This window comes from Eschrichtius robustus, chromosome 1 (assembly GCF_028021215.1).
Source record: "Eschrichtius robustus isolate mEscRob2 chromosome 1, mEscRob2.pri, whole genome shotgun sequence".
In the NCBI taxonomy this organism is placed as follows: Eukaryota; Metazoa; Chordata; class Mammalia; order Artiodactyla; family Eschrichtiidae; genus Eschrichtius; species Eschrichtius robustus.
Genome location: NC_090824.1, coordinates 164017661 through 164034892, shown reverse-complemented (window position 1 = coordinate 164034892; position 17232 = coordinate 164017661). Strand labels below are relative to the sequence as shown.

General features: G+C 42.6%; 1 protein-coding gene across 4 annotated transcripts in view; it reads right to left on the bottom strand.

Moving 5' to 3' along the window:
* Positions 1-17232, bottom strand: part of PDE8A (phosphodiesterase 8A) — a 154804-nt gene that overhangs the window by 61165 nt on the left and 76407 nt on the right. For all 4 annotated transcript variants that reach the window (XM_068558438.1, XM_068558454.1, XM_068558462.1 and 1 more), the window contains exons 2-5: positions 14708-14764; positions 12897-13087; positions 4303-4359; positions 3548-3602 (exon numbers count right to left, since the gene is read on the bottom strand). In XM_068558438.1, the coding sequence (XP_068414539.1) occupies positions 3548-3602; positions 4303-4359; positions 12897-13087; positions 14708-14764 (360 nt within the window). The remainder of the gene's footprint in view (positions 1-3547; positions 3603-4302; positions 4360-12896; positions 13088-14707; positions 14765-17232) is intronic.

Genomic DNA, 17232 nt, shown 5'->3' with positions numbered 1-17232 from the left:
CTATCCCCCAGGTTTCACTAGTTTCACTGCAAAGTGGAAGCATTGAAGGTCCTTGTTAAGAATAGCCAGTTCTGCAGCTTAAGAGTAATAATATAAAGATCTTCAAAGTTATCTGGGAAAGTTTTTTGCCTCTTGTGAATGCTTCCCTAAGCAGTTTAAGGAGGGATGACCTAACGATTCCTGGGAATAGGTGATCCACAACTTCCAACCTCGGATTCTTAAAAGAATGCTCACCTTCACGCTGGCTGATGTGGTTTTTCTCATACTAGCTCACATGGATTACTGGAGGTCAGGGAGTGGGGACAGGCACTGATATGTGTGAATGTTGTGGGAGTGTCAAAAAGGGAGAACCAAAAAACTATGCAATAATAATAATCTAAAATTTTTATATAAAATTATGTGTGTACAAAACAAGGTCTTAAGTTCCACCTTATCTGATGCTAATATTGGAATTCCTGTGTTCCTTTTGTCTGCATTTACTTGCTACCTCTTCGTTTCTTTATTATTAAGCTCCTTTTATCACTGTCTTATAAACATCATATAATTGTACTTTTGTAACCCAATCTAATGGCTTATCCTTTAATGGGAGAATTCAGCCCATTCCCATGCACTTGATTTTACTCTTATCTTACTTTGTGTTTATGATTGCTTTCACACTGTTGTTTCCCCTTCCTTGGATCTGCCAGTTTGATCAAGTTGCTATAAATTCCATATTTTTTTTTTGTTTTTTGGCCGCGCTGCGCAGCTTGCGGGATCTTGGTTCCCTGACCAGGGATTGAACTCGGGCCCTCGGCAGTGAAAGCGCGGAGTCCTAACCACTGGACCTCCAGGGAATTCCCGCAAATTCCATATTTTATTAATTTGGAAGTTTACTTAAACTTCTCTATTAATGGTTACTTTCCTTTTCACCGATCTCAAAAGCAGACATAGATTTCTTTACTATTATTTGAAAACAAGAAACCAATTACCTCCAGAACAAAGTACCTCCCACCAGCACATTTCCCATAAAGAAGAAAACTTCAGAATACTTTCACTGCCCACCCCCATTCCCTGTCCGCTAGGTGAGGTTACGAGAATCCTTTTACCTCCACTTCCTCCCTCCAAACCTTGAAGACACCTAGGGTTTGTTCAGATAGTCTAGAATTTAAATACTGAGCTATTATTGGATGTTATGTAATGACAATTATATATAAACATATATATTCTACATTGCACACACATACCCATACCTGTGTATGTACACACGCAGACACAGAAAGGAGGAGGGCTCGAGAAGGAGGGAGGAGCAGGGGAGCACGTGCACAGGGCAGGCTCACCTCCCATCACTTCTCTCTACTGCTCTCTCCCTCATCTTAGAGTTTCTGTTCCAGTTCATTTGTTCTATGGTTGAAGTCCTTACTCAGTTATTTTCCTCAGACAGGGCTACTGGGGAAATACATCTCTGAATTTTATGTATATCCCCCAAAAGAAATATCTCTTTTGCCCTAAAGGGCACGAACAATAACTTAGCTGGGTGTGTGACTCTCGGGTTACAGTCCTTTTCTCACCATAATCTCTAATCAGATGAGACATTATTACTGTTTTATACAGTAAATATGTGTTTATAATTACCCCACATTCACATTTTCTTGTTCCTCATTCCTTCTTGCCTTTCAGGCCTCCCACTTGGGATTTACCTTGCTTCTGTTTGAAGTACCTCCTTACGAATTTCCTTGTGAGAATCTGCTACTTACAAACTGCCTCAATTTCCATATTTCTGAAAGTCTTTATTACACCTTCATTTTTGAAAGTATTTAGGCTTAGGTTGGCAGTTATTTTCTTTTATCACACTGAAAATATTATTCCACTGTTTTCTATCTTCCGTTTATTGCTGCTGAGAAGCTAGCTGTTAGTCTGCTATTCTTTTGTAGGTAATCTTTTTTCTCTGGCTGATTTTAAGATCTTCTCTTTGTTTGTTTTTTCACTATGATGTGTCCTCTTTTTATTTACTCTACTTTGGAATTTTGGAATCTGTGGACTAAAGTCTTCCATCATTTCTGGAGAATTCTCTTCAAATACACTGCCCCATTCTCTCTCCTGTCCTTCTAGAACTCCAGTTATATGTATGCTAAACCGCACATTCTAACCTCCACATTTCTAAACCTCTCTTATTTTCTATTTTTTTATCTTTGTGCTACATGCTGGATAATTTCTTCTGACCTACTAAGTTTTCAAATTTTCAGTTATTATATGTACACTTCTCAAAATTCAATTACATGCTACTTAAAATGTGCTATCACTTTTTATACTTTCTTATTCCTTGCAGATATTTCCAAGCTTGTCTTGTCTTTATTTCTTTACATATAATAGGCATAATTGTTTTACAATTCATATCTGATCATTCTAATTTCTGAGGACTGTGGGGGTCTGTTCCTGCTGTCTTTCTCCCCCTGCTAGTTCTCACTTGCAACGCCTTGTCTCCTGGTGGACTGGTTAATGCTGAGTGCTGCCTGCTGCCCCTGAATAATTATTTGCAGAGATTCTCTGAGGCCAAAGAAGAAGGTGTCTTTCTCTGGGAGGATTTGTAATTTGCTTCCTCCAAATACCTGGGAGTGCTACCATCCAGAATCACCTTATTTATTTATTTTTAATACATTTATTTATTTTATTTTATTTTTGGCTGCGTTGGATCTTCATTGCTGCGTGTGGGTTTTTCTCTAGTTGCAGCAAGCAGGGCTACTCTTCATTGCGGTGCACAGGCTTCTCACTGCGGTGGCTTCTCTTGCTGTGGAGCACGGGCTCTAGGCGCACGGGCTTCAATAGTTGTGGAGCGCGGGCTCAGTAGTTGTGGCTCAGAGGCTCTAGAGCGCAGGCTCAGTAGTTGTGGCGCACGGGCTTAGTTGCCCCGCGGCGTGTGAGATCTTCCCGGACCAGGGATCGAACCCGTGTCCCCTGCATTGGCAGGCGGATTCTTAACCACTGTGCCTCCAGGGAATCCCCAGAATCACTTTAAACTAAGTTCAAGGCTTGAGGTTTCTGGACTACCTCATTGATAATATTAATTTGGGCTACAAATCTGCCCAACAATCAGCCTTATATAAGCTCTCTCCATCATGATTCCCAAGGCTCACTGGCAACCAGCTGACCAAAGCCTTCAGAAGCTTTTTGGCTTAAGAGAAACCAACAGACTGGAGCCAGTGGTGGAAAGAAAGGGAGCCATGTTGGGGAGGTCTTACTTCCAGAATCCTTGAACTGGCTATAAAGTTGCATGTATACATGTAAGCATTATAACAACACATCCTATGGTATAAGTTTCAATGAGTAAGCCATTAAAGGAGATTTTAATATGTTTAGATGACTTTAGCAGGCATAGTTTTGAGAGACTAAGAAAGCAAAGTGTTGTGGATTATTAGATTACCAGATTATAAAGTTAAACCAAACTATAACACAGCATAAGGAAAATTTTTTTTTCTTCAAATTAATTCAAAACTATTGCTGGGCTCTAAACTGAGATAAAATAACTTCTTATGCTGAATTATACTTGTATAACAAAAAAGTGGGTACATACCCTTGTAAAGCCAGCCTCAATGAGGGACATTACAGATGACTCTTCTCTAACCGCCCTTCAAAAGAACATAGTAAATGGTTAGAGACAGTTTTTATCAATTACATCTCACATCTTTAACTACTCACTAATTTACATAATATTATAATTGTCATATAATGAGTACTTTTAGATGAATTAGATTAACATACAAATCAAACATATAAAGTTGAAAACAGTTTTCTGTTTTAGTTTCACACTTGGCTTTTTGGCAGTATATATTAATGCTTGAAATACAGAGATTACACTAACAGCCAGGATACAGGAGTGACTGTATATCTATTTGATATGTAAAAATTTTAATTTAAACTAAATTATTTCTGTTCTTTCCTTACCTCCAATTTTAAAATGAAATATAAGATTTCCCCCAACTATGCATAATTCAAATCTTCACAGATATTTGGAGTTTGAAGTCCCTAGGAAATACGCCTGGAAAACATTCATACTTTAGGAATGGAATTCTCTCGTGGTTTGCCTATTTCTAAAGTGAAAGGCAGTCCAAAATCACAAAACCTAGTATGAGAGTACAAACTCCAGCCATGAATTTAACTGCCAAAGTGAAAGAAAATAAGAAAGAGTAAAGAAAAAAAAGGCCCAACTAAAAAGGGTGAGGCCTGTCACGGCCCACAAGCTGTTATTTGGGCCTCTGGTAAAAGCAAACATTACACTGACACCTGAATTTCAACATCAAAAAAGAAAGAAAGAAGGAAATATCTTACCTGCGTACTACACCAACAATAACTGTGTTTTCTGAGAGTTCTGATGATCTGATAGACCTTTAAAAAACAGTTTTAAAATAAATTTAAAGCAATTCTTTAAAAACTAAATATACCTAAACAATTTTGGTAGAACGATTAAAGTTGGGGGAGAGGGAGGAGGGAGAGCAAAAGATCCCTTCATACGCTGGAGTCACCTTCTTAGCTACTTGATCTTTCCCTCTTTGGAGGACAAACTCCTAACCAGTGGCCTACGGTAACCCTAACAATTATGGAGTGTGAAGATAACAGCTAATGCAAATGATGTGCCTTCTACTTGTTCTGCTCTTTGTTAACCTAAGCTGTTTCAGGTGGAACGTTTTCCCTACCTGGGGCTTACATGAAAGGGGTTACTCGTCTCTTCCTACCAAAGGAAAATGCAAGTTTATGTATATTACCACTAGCTGATGGCGACGATTCCAGTGGGGGTGAAGAAGCCCAAGGGTCAGCTCTCCACTGTACTCTAAGCAGTGCAAAGAAGGGTTCCCAAGTAGAATGCAGGCAAAAACAGTAACAATAAATATTCAAAACTTGGAAATGCAAGATATTCTTGTCAGTCAGAAAGAGGAGAATCAACACCTGACAGGAAAAATTAAGAATGGAAGACTGGTTGAGAAAAGTAGAAGACACTGCTCCCTTGAAATTACCCAAGGAGTGTAAGTCTGCCCGCAGGGACTGAATTTAACCTTCCGGAGAAGCAGCTTCCCAGGAAGTCACGGGGAATGAAAATCCAGCCAAAAGATGAGAGAGGGCAGAGATAAATGTGACAGAGAGGACTAGTAGGAAAAGAAGTTGCTCCACTGGAGATACGCAATGGCTTTGACCCATCCTACCCTGGGGAAGAAAGCAGGCCTATCCGGAGAAGAAGAGCCAGGCCACAGGAAGAGGGAGGAACTCGGCCCCTGGCCTGGAAGGAAGAGGACCCACATGGGAGGGTGACTTCAGACGGAGGAGATGGAGAGGACTGGATCCAGACTGCCCCAGCCAAGTCAGAAGCGCGCTGGCCCCTGGACAATGTGTCCGGGATGGGACAGGGAGTAGCCCAGACTTACTGCCTTACTTCAGTTCTGCTGGTTCAAGAATCACTTGTGTCACTTCTGAATCACTGAACACAGAAACTGATTTGAGTGACTGTTTCTCAGTTCTCCCAAGGATGGTTCATAACATAACCATTCCAGACGCAGAAGACAAAAGTCAATTCATCATATACAATGGATGCCTCAGTTTTGGCAAAATTTTTCTGTAAAGGGCCAGATAGTAAATATTTTAGGCTTTTTGGGCCATACAGACTCTGTCACAACTACTCAATTCTGCCATTGTAGCACGAGAGCAGCCACAGACAATACATAAATGAAGGGGCCTGACTGTGTTCCCCTTTGCCTATCCCTGCCTCAGGGCGCTGAGGCTTAATTTTCTCATGGAGCTCAGGGTGAGAAAGGCTGAAGTCCAACAATAGATGCAGACTAGCTCTTGGGTTGGGAAGTTGCTCAGGGATGGAAAAGCAGCCCTAGGGACCAGCCAGTCTCTCTCATGGACCACGTAGCTCGTAACACTCTCTCTCTCTCTCTGTGTCAACACTTCTGCTTCTCCCAGGGTCCACTGTACTCCTCCAGCTTCTATTTGCCTACCGTCTCCAGTGGGAGCCAACCTAAAGGGCACTGGCTACATGGCTCTACCGGAAGAGCCCTCTCGACAGGTCGCTGAAGGGCTTGCTGACCAGGTGCCAGGCCCTGGTCCAAACACGGTCTCCCTGCCTAGAGAATAGCCAAGCTCACCTTCCTGGAGAAGGAGCCATGGGAAGGGCTGTTTCAGCTCGGGAGGATGACCAGCACGGCAGACCCTCACACAACAGACAAGGCCAGGTCACTTCTCAAACCTGTTGGCTAATACTCACCCTAGCACTAATCTTAAACAGGAAATGAAAGACATGGACTCACAAATGGTATTTCCATGACTTCTTAGGACACTGTAGTTGTTCTTACATTTATACTTCTATCATATCACAAAGATTTATAAGGAGAAAAGGCAATTTAAGTATGCAGCCAGCCATTTCAAACCAGCTCTCATCTTTTTACAAGAAAAACAGATCTGAGTGGTATAATAGCAAGTACGCAACCACGTAGATGATCCCAGTAAGTAGATTTGGATACAGAGATGAGGGGCACTGGGCTAAGGACAAAGTAGAAGGAAAGACCATGCTTCCTGGAGACAAGCCGGTCCCTGCAAAGGAGGTCTAACACGGTATGAAAAGGCAGAGGTGTATTCTTAACCTTCTCTGGTCCATAAGAAGGAAGAACTGGCTAGGAAATAGGAATGTCAGGAACCCGGGTTGCAAAATAACATCCTTTACTTTAGAATTCATGAAAACTAAGAAAGAAATGACATGGCATCATCAAAATATACACCCGGGCATTCGGAAGGAAGATTTCAAGAAGTCAGAAAAAAAGATGGGACGTGAGGGACTTCCCTGGCGGTCCAGTGGCTAAGACTTTGCCTTCCAATGCAGGGGGTGTGGGTTCGATCCCTGGCCAGGGAGCTAAGATCCCACATGCCTCCTGGGCAAAAAAATCAAAACATAAAACAGAAGCAATATTGTAACAAATTCAATAAAGACTTTAAAAAAAACGGTCCACATAAAAAAAAAAATCTTAAAAAAAAGATGGGGTGTGAGTCTACAGCATGAGATTCTGAAAGGCTGCACAAGCATACTGGGAAGCTCTCAGAACCATGCTACCTGGTGAAACATTTGCATTTGATTTGGTTATGCACAACAGAAAACTCCAGAGAAAGTGGCTTAAACAAGACTTGTCTCCCACATGCAAGATGTGCAGAGGTGAGCAGTCCAAGCTGCAATGGCACTCCACAGCATCAGGAACCGGGCTCCTCCTGTCTTATGTTTCTCTATTATTGTCTGTACGTGGTTTCTTCCTCATGGTCCAAGACAGATGCTGAGCTCTAGCCATAACATCCACATTCCAGACAGCAGGAAGAAGGGCATGCATATTGCCTTCAAGGACACTTTTCAGAAGATGCACATGACGCTTCCATTGGCCAGCTGCAAGAAAAGCTAGGGAATGCAGTATATTTTCTAGGTGGTCATATTCCCACCTAAACACTAGATGTTCTGCTATTAAGAAAAGAGTAGTAATGGATATTGGGGGGCAACTACCAGTCTCTAGATACACTAGGAAACTACAAGTAATTCTGATGATGGTCTTGATACAAAACTGGAAAAAAGGACACATGCTGGAGGCTTACTGTATGAACATAGCAAAGCCCTTCAATGACCTAAATTTTACAAAACCACAACTCCATTACTTGTACTATGCCACTGTTCCCTCTGCCACGTGGAATGAGTTTCACATTGAAAAGAATGGAATTTACGATGGTAAAAAGGATGTTCAGACCAAGGTAAATCCAGAGATTGTTATGAAAGCACCCAGCACTCTGAGTTCGATCTTGCTTCTGCATTCAACAGACTTTTTTTTCTTTTTAAACATCTTTATTGGAGTATAATTGCTTTACAATGTTGTGTTTCTGCTTTATAAAAAAGTGAATCAGCTATACATATACATATATCCCCATATCTCCTCCATCTTGCGTCTCCCTCCCACCCTCCCTATTCCACCCTTCTAGGTGGTCACAAACCACCGAGCTGATCTCCCTGTGCTATGTGGCTGCTTCCCACTAGCTATCTATTTTACATTTGGTAGTGTATATATGTCCATGCCACCCTCTCACTTTGTCCCAGCTTACCCTTCCCCCTCCCCGTGTCAAGTCCATTCTCTACATCTGCGTCTTTATTCCTGTCCTGCCCCTAGGTTCATCAGAACCATTTTTTTTTTTTTTTAGATTCCATAAGTATGTGTTAGCATACGGTATTTGTTTTTCTCTTTCTGACTTACTTCACTCTGTATGACAGACTCTAGGTCCATCCACCTCACTACAAATAATTCAATTTCATTTCTTTTTATGGCTGAGTAATATTCCATTGTATATACGTGCAACGTCTTCTTTATCCATTCATCTGTCGATGGACACTTAGGTTGCTTCCATGTCCTGGCGATTGTAAATAGTGCTGCAATAAACACTGTGGTACATGACTCTTTTTGAATTATGGTTTTCTCAGGGTATATGCCCAGTAGTGGGACGGCTGGGTCGTACAGTAGTTCTATTTCTAGTTTTTTAAGGAACCTCCATACTGTTTTCCATAGTGGCTGTATCAATCTACATTCCCACCAACAGTGCAAGAGGGTTCCCTTTTCTCCACACCCTCTCCAGCATTTATTGTTTGTAGATTTTTTGATGATGGCCATTCTGACTGGTGTGAGGTGATACCTCATTGTAGTTTTGATGTGCATTTCTCTAATGATTAATGATGTTGGGCATCCTTTCACGTCAACACAGACTTAATTCCGTTAACGTATGTTGGGTTTCTACACAGTGCTTTACTTCCTCCATCTCCCTTTATAAAAATCTTCCCTTTCATTACAGAGCCCTGCTCCTGCTGCACAGAGGACTAGCTCTTCATTTTTTTCTGAGTACACTAAGCATATGTCTTCTAAAAGGTTCTTCAGTTTCTTATGGAAAACAATTTTCTTTGTCTTCAGGCTGTCTTTCCCCCTCCATAATTTGGCAGCTTTTTACAGGTCCCCTTCTTTATCCTTGAACAGGAGCAACATCAACCCAGGCAGAGTGTCTGCAGCAGAGATGGTCAGAGGAGTCTCCCGTGCACCCCTTTGCTGGACCCTTGGGGTTAGCAGCCGTCCTCCTCTGAGGTCTGGACCTGCAGATCAGGTCAACAGGTGCAAGTTTGTGCTCAGAGAGCGCTGCCAGCAGGCAAGCATGGCTCTGATGCACAGAGGGGACTCCTGGCCTGCTCTCTGCCATTCTCTGGCTAAACCTGAGAACTGATGCAGTTTGCTGTTTTGAAACTGCAATATGTGAAGGAATGTTCCCAGGCTCCTTATGCCTCTGCCCCTTCTTACAACATGGTAGGAAAAACCACGTCTTTGTCCATCTCCCTCTGCTCCCTGTCTTGGGTTTCCTAGTGGATGTAGAAAGTAAATCACAGAAGTGATGGTGCTCAGCTCTGGTCAGTGCAACTCCAGCATCCCAGGCTCAGCAGGACACAGTGGGAGTAAAGCAAAGCCTCTTCCCACTTCCTTCCTGCAGGGCCATTGGAATTTCAGCTTCAGAGGCTGAACTATGCAGAGGACATTCCAGGAACAGGCTTCTTTATTGGTCCCCATAGCACAAGAGATACAGTGAGAATCCCCGTCCTTTTCTGTCTCCCAACTTCTGACATATCTGTCATCTTATCTTTGGTTCATTCATTGCTGTGGTCAGTTTTTGTCTCTACAGGAAGTTGGGAGGAGGCCCTGACCTCAGCCTCACAGCTGGCTGACGGGCCTCCGCTCCTTCCATCTCCTTCTCCACTCTCCAGGCGGCAGCCACAGTGCTCTGGCAGTGCACTCCGGACACTCCCCTGCGTAGAATACGTAGACTACGCCAGGGTCTCAACTGCCTACAGGGCAGACTCCAAAGCCTTTGGCTCAGCACACAAGGCCCTCCAGATCAGGCTCGTCTGCTGCTCCAGCCTCACCCTGAGCCAGGGCCCGTACCTGCTGGATGCAGCAGCCACCTGACGCCAGGCAGAGGAGCCCTGGACACCCTGCCTGGTCCTACACATGCTGCTTCCTCCACCGGGAATGTTTTCTCCACAGTCCTTCCTTTCAGAACTCCCGCTTATCCTTTGGGACTCAACTCAAACACCCCCTTGTGAAGCCCTCCTAGACACAGGCACCCACAGCATACCTCCTCTGTGGGCATCTATGAGCTGTGCTGAAATCGCTCGCTTGCCCCCGCCAACAAAAGCATTTGTTACTCAGAGGCAAGAACCATGTCTTATTCACCTATGTAGCTCTGGTAACAAGCACCGTGTCCTGAACCAAGAAGACCTGCCAAGTAGGGCTCCCTCAACTGGTGAGTTTGAAAATATCGCAGACACAGACTATCTAACCTTTAGGAAGGTATCTGATAAGGAGTGTAAGGAGTCCCACGTGTCCCCAATAGAGAGATACAGCTGAATGCTAATCATTTAGACAAATCAGCCACTGATGAAAAACCCTTCACAGGGGGTGTTGATCAGGTATCCCAAAAGGAAGAAGAAGGGACAGACGGGGCTCTGCCAGGGCTAAGGTCTCTTAGTGAGCAGTGTAAGTAGAGAGAGAGGGCGAGCAGGTTCAGGAGGGACAGCCTGGAAAGATTCCTTGAAGGAACAGTCCATAGTGGGCAGGCACCCTTAAAAGGGATGATCTTAAGGGAGATAAACCAGGTAAGGGCCAGAACTGAGATGAAACTGACTAGGAAAGTAAATCAGGGCCCACCCTTGCCTCTAGAAAACTCATTACAAATGGCACAAGGACTCCCCCCGCCCCTTGTCCTCCAAATCCTCAGCCAACAAGACAAAAGTGATGTGGTAGAACACAGCTAGCGAGAAAGACTTCAGATTCTTGGCCAGGGCTGTGATGCAGCCGTCAGGAAAGGAGCGTGACCGGGGGTGCCTTTGTAGAGGTCTGCTCTCTGGCTAACACGGCGGGGGTGGGGTGGGGGGGGGGGTGTGACGGCTCTGCTTACTCTACGCTCATCTACCCAAACCCGTGAGCTTTTCGGTTCGGGAACCACGCCTACGAGAGATCTTGATTGGAAGAAGGTACTCAGAGGAGGCCTCCTTGATGGGGCTGGAATATGAAACCACACTCTGTGAGGAGCCGCTGACAGCAGTGAGGATGTGCTCCAACCAGAAAAGACCACTCTTGTCCTCAAATGTTGGAAACCTGGGGCCAAATATGGACAGACCTGGACTCAACATGGAGGAGAACTTCTGAAACTCAGATCTCTCCCTTGGGAAACCCTAACCCCCATCAGAGGCTGGATGGAGGGTGGTGGGGACTTGGTAGAAGACATGCACTTATGACAGTCTAAGCTTCTCTAAAACCACACGTTAAGCAACCCAGGTCACATTCTCTGTTTTAAAACTGTATATGTTGTAAATTTATACATTTGCTGAATGAGTTACCCTATTTGTTTAGAATATTCCCAAAATGTGTAACAACAGTACTTTCTCCTCCTTCAAAAAGTGGAGCCTAATTGTATGTTATGTGTATTTTATCACAATAAAAAAAAGTAGACCATAACTACCACAACTTAGTTTTTCTTTTATAACACAGGACGGTCTAGCAGAGCCATCTTTATGAGTATGAATGTCATTGTCCAGCACATACCTGTGGCCAGGTTTGGACCTGGACAAGACTGTGAAGGAAGCCAAGTTGTCCTCAGCACCTCACCCCCCTTCACCTTTTCTGTTTGGGCTCTTTGGCTCTCCTTAGATATTTCTCCTGCCTAGCAGCAGTCTACCAAGACTAAAAGCACCACGTAACTAAGATATTTGCTTCCCTTCCTCTGAGTGCTATCCATCAAATGCTAGAGAGAGAAAGGATCTTGGAAACCAAGTGTTGCAAATTTACAGCTGAGAAAACACATCCTCAGAGAAGACAGAGAGTTACCCAAAGGCAGCTGGGCAAGGGAAGAGCTGAGCATAGCACCCAGGGTCAGAGCTCTCTCCACATCTCCACATCCCTCATGGGTGTGCTATCAGATAACACGTCAAACAAATCTGGGCTACAGTGACAATGGCTAACTGCCATCAACCAGACAGAAATAGGAAAGGAACACAGGCAGCATGGCAGGCAACACAGAGCAAGGCCAGAGGGAAGCTTTACTGGAGGTGGATCACACCTGGGTAAAAGCCACCTCTCATCTGACTACCTGAAAGGTGAACTCTCAAGTACATGGAAATCACCATGTACCTGTAAACAACCTTCTGGTCAACCTTCTGGATGTCATTTTCCTGTCAGCTCAGTTTTTAACCCGTTATGTTTGGTTTTCAATCTTTTCTATCTCCTAAAAGTCAACATTTAAATGTCCTTAAAATTAATATATTATAAAATTTTACATCATATTAAAATTATGATTTGTCTTTCCCAAAATAAAAGTTTTCTTTTAGATAAAATTGATATTTCACTTTTGCCTTGCTTCCATCAGCAGCAAATGACTTTCTTTAGAAAGTACTTTTCTTAGATTTATGTCTGCTACCCAAATTCTCTCATGATATTGATATTCTGCAAGTATGAGAAACAAGGCATATTCACCTAACATTAGAAGACAATTTTCAAATTTTTTATAACTTTAAAAACATCTAGAAAACTGTAATAACTCTTGTTGCAGTACTATACAGGTGACAGTTGTGGTTAATTACATACAGGATTTCATCTTATCCCTTAACGGTTCACATTCAGATTTTCTGTTTTAAGCAAAGCAAAACAAAACAAAAGAGATACAGATCTCTCCTAGAAATAATAATATTCTAACGTCTTGCTTATTTTACTTGCATGGAAGGCACCTTAAAAGACACTGAATTTAACCTAATGTATTTGGGGCTGCATTTACTGTCACAAATGCCAGCAGGACTCTTGAGGCCTGAGTCTCAGGCTTACCTGCACAGCACCTCCCCGTCCAGCTGTTGGGGATTTCTGTGGTCAATGATGATGACGTCATGATGTTTGTCCAGGAAACAGGCAAGGGCCGTCTGAGCCTCCTTGATAACTGTACACTTAAACCCTGCTTTTTCACATGCCCTACAGAATCCATTACACTGCTTATCTTCTTTGGGAAACACTAAAAGTACCTGAATCAAAAAAGCATGAACACTTTTAAAAGAAAAAAAAAAAAAAAGGTGTCGTTAGAATTGTCATTTCTTAACAAGCCACAGAAAACTCCCAAGTGTTTTCAAGGCAAGTACACAGATGTGAGCATAACGATCTGTTGAGTAAATCCTTTTCCTACATGTAACTCTGGGACGTTATCACTCAGCTCCCTGAAATGAGTGCTATTCTATCTGCTCTTAGTCTGGAAGTCAGTGCATGGATCATATGCTTATTTCTTTCGCTAATAAGCCCACTGGAAAAACTCAACAAAGATTTGATTAAGTATTTTATCTTAAAACCGAATCAATTAAAAAACACAAATATTTGTTTTAGTTAACAGTAAGTTAACTAGGTAAGTCCTTAGATGGCAAACACCAATATTTCAATCAAACTCCTAGAATACTTAATACTTTAAATAATACATTTAAATATTCTGACTCAAGACTTTACGTAATTCCTCCAAGTTAAAAAAAAAATTACTTTGATTATAAGAGAGGAGACTTAAAGTAGACCAAAACGTTACAATTCAAAAACTGCCTATTTAGTGACACAGGAATAGCACCAGGTGCAAGAGACAGCTGGCTGCCCTCGCACCTGGCCTGGATTGGGCGAGGCCTGCGTCTGCTGCCTTTCCCCTGCGCTGCCAGGCCCCCAAGCCACACCTGGGGCAGGAGCGCACTGCTGCATCCCTTCACACTCAGACTAACGGGGGGGGGGGGGGGGGGGGGGGCGGAAACTGTGGTACGTGGTACAGTCAAGGCGGGACAGCCTAAGGGAAAGAGACTGCAAAGCTGACAGAAACCCCATTCCCCAAGACTCAGTCCCTCTAAGCTTACCCAGGTGCACAAATACCACAAGTGCAAAGAGTTAAGAGAGCACATTTCTTCTGTGCTGCGCAGCATGTGGGATCTTAGTTCCCTGACCAGGGATCAAACCCAGGCCCCCTGCATTGGGAGCGTGGAGTCTTAACCACTGGACCGCCAGGGAGGTCCTGAGAGCACATTTCTGCCAGTCCTTTTCACATTTTAAAAAATGTAACAGTGAGCATGTGTTTGTGTACAGGAAGCATCAAGTAACGTTGGAGCTAAATTTCAATTGTTATTTTGTTTAATATTTTGGATTAGAAAATTTATAGATATTTTCTCTCTGCTACAGCTGATTCAGTAACATAGAGTAGACCATGATTTTACTCTCTATATTGGAAAATTTCAAACCTACAAAAAGTCATGAATGACAATAAATGCTAGAACACCCTTCTTCTAGTTTCATCAATTGTTAACATTTTGCCACCTTTGCTTTCTCTCTCTCTCCACATACATACACACATACACACGCACACACACAATTACACATATTATTTTATTGCTGAACCTTTTAAAGTAGGTTGCAGACATTTCATCTCTAAATACCTCAACGTGTATTTCTAAGAAAAGTACATTCCCTGATATAACTGTAGTACTGCTATCAAGTTCAGGGAATTCAACATTGATCCAATATTTTATCTAAAACAGAAGACTATTTTCAATGTATAACTTTAGACCCTCTCCCTCCCCGTCTTTAAAGAAAATCAAGGTGAAAATTACAGCATGGTATATTATTACCTGGAGCTGATCTGGATGAAATCTCATGGGGCCAAATTGTATATCAGCTACTGCTACCTGCAAGAAAAAGATCTGCTTAAAAATGAAAAGAAAAAAAAAAAGATAAGCTTGCTTAAATTTTTCTCTCATCAGTGCCACAGATGAAAATGAAATTTCTACTCTAGAGAAAAATTACGTAAATACTTATTAGACAGAGGGATCTCAGTTATCTCCTTATAAACCCCAGGAAAGGTGGAGAGCAGGGAAGGACACATAAAATGAGTCTGATCCCAGCTTTTCTTTTCCTAGCTGTGTGTGACTCTAAGAGAATTACCTAACCTTCGGCCTCAATTCCTCATGTGTTACAGAGATCACGTGAGATTACAATATAAAGAACCCCCAAAGATTAGACACCGAACGAACACTGGTTCCTTCCATGTCTACTCCCACCTTTCCCCTGATGGACAATGAAATCTTACATCTAAAATGGCACCAAAAAAATGAAATCCAGCTATCAGAACCATGGGACCTCAAAGACTCCTTGTTGAGAAACGGTTAACACTTTCATTTTACAGACAAGTACAGTGCTTATCAATAAATGCTTATTGGGAAATCCCCTGGTGGTCCAGTGGTCAGGACTCTGTACTCTCACTGCTGGGGGGCCCGGGTTTGATCCCTGTTAGGGGAAATAAGATCCCACAAGCCTCACGGCGTGGCCAAAAAAAAAGAAGCTTATCTATTTGAGAACTTAACACTAACACACAAAGATAAATATACAGTGTCATAACCAAACCCCAACAAGTAATAGAATCATAGCGCCAATGGAGGGCTCAGCATAAACTGGGCACTGTGCTAAGGGCTGAACATACGTTATCTCACTGAACCTTTGCAACATGCTGAGAGTTTACATTGGAAAGCTGAGGTTCCAAGTACTTTGTTTAAGGCTACACAGCAGCAAGTGGCAGCTGGGATTCCACTGACCAGTCTGTTTAGTTCTATAAACTGTGCTGCAAACCCAGGGCCACTGGAAGGTTTGGGAAGTCTGTGCACTGCACAAAGGAGCACAAGGGAGGGAGAATGGAGAGCTAAAATCCAGCCCCAAGCCATGAACCCTGGCCTTGGGTTGCTACCTGGAGGAAGAGACATATTTTGCAATTTTTCCAGAAACACTGTATATATGTGTTGAGGGGATCCCTACCCTATTCCAGGCCTCTGGGTGACGGTGTGATTTCATACCTAAAACACAGCAGCAGCAGAACTAGATCTATAAATCTTCCCACAAGATACTTCTTAACTGCCTGCCACCTCCCATCTCTCCCCTCAAGCAGTGATCTCTCCTACAGTAAACACATGCAACAAAACCTGCTTAGTGATGGAGGAAGTCCATGTATATTTTTAACTGCTAGAAGCTGATGTCTACTAATTATGGGACACCGGCTCAGTTTCTGATTTGCTTTGTAGTAACTTCATCTCTCAGAAGGTGTAAGAATGAGGGTCGCTACTACTCTAGACCTGAGACTGAGGAGGAGGGCTTTGCAGTAGGGTGGAAGGGTGAGCACAGACATCCCACAGCACCGTCTATCCTCCAGAGCTGGGCAGTCAGAGGCCAGCCTCATCGAGAGGCACAGCTGGATGCCAAAGCCAGAATTTCTGACGGAACATGATCCAGGAGGTCAAAGAGAGTCTTAAAAGAGAGAGATGTGCTCTACATAATCATACTCCCACAGTGCAGTGAGAAGGAAGGCAAGAGGCACCGAGAGAGACCAATCTGAACAATGACTTTTTTGTTGGTTTTTATTAACAAAGTTTAAAGAAATGAATGAATGAAAGAAGAAGAAATGATACAGGCTTACTGCTTGGAGAAGACAGTGGAACTACTCAGGAAAAAGAAAAAGAAGGGAAATCATTTTGCTGATTTTCTACAGTGTTGAGGCAGGGTGGAGTTGCATAAAAAAACCCAGAAAACCCATCAACAGGAGGGCTGTGCCACTGCCCAGGATGAAGCGGTTGTTGGACAGCATTTGGGTCCTCTGTGTGAAACGGCGGCCGCAGCCTCTCACAGAAGATACTCATGAAATTTGCTATGAAGGATCAAGGAGACAAAAGACAAAGTCTGAAAGGAGAGAAAGAAAATATTTATGAATATCGTAAAAACATATACTAGGTCACAAAGAAAACTTTAAAACATATTCCTTGTACAGTTTTTACTTCCAACCATAAGGCAATCAAACCAAAATTAAAAACATAAGTTAAGAAATACCCCCTCCTTGGAAATTTTTAAACTCATGTAACTGATGGATCAGAGAGGAAAATGCAAACTATGCCTACAGATTGCTTGGAAAATAATAAAAATTAGAATATCATGTAATAAAACCTACAAGATACTAGTAAATTTTACTCAGAAGCAAAATTCAGTCTTAGATCTTTCTGTCATGAAACAAGAATTAATATACTAAGCTTTCAAATCACTAAATTTGAGAAAGTCAACAGTACAAACTTAAGAAACCAGGAGGAGAAAAATAAGCTAAAGGCTACAATAATTAATA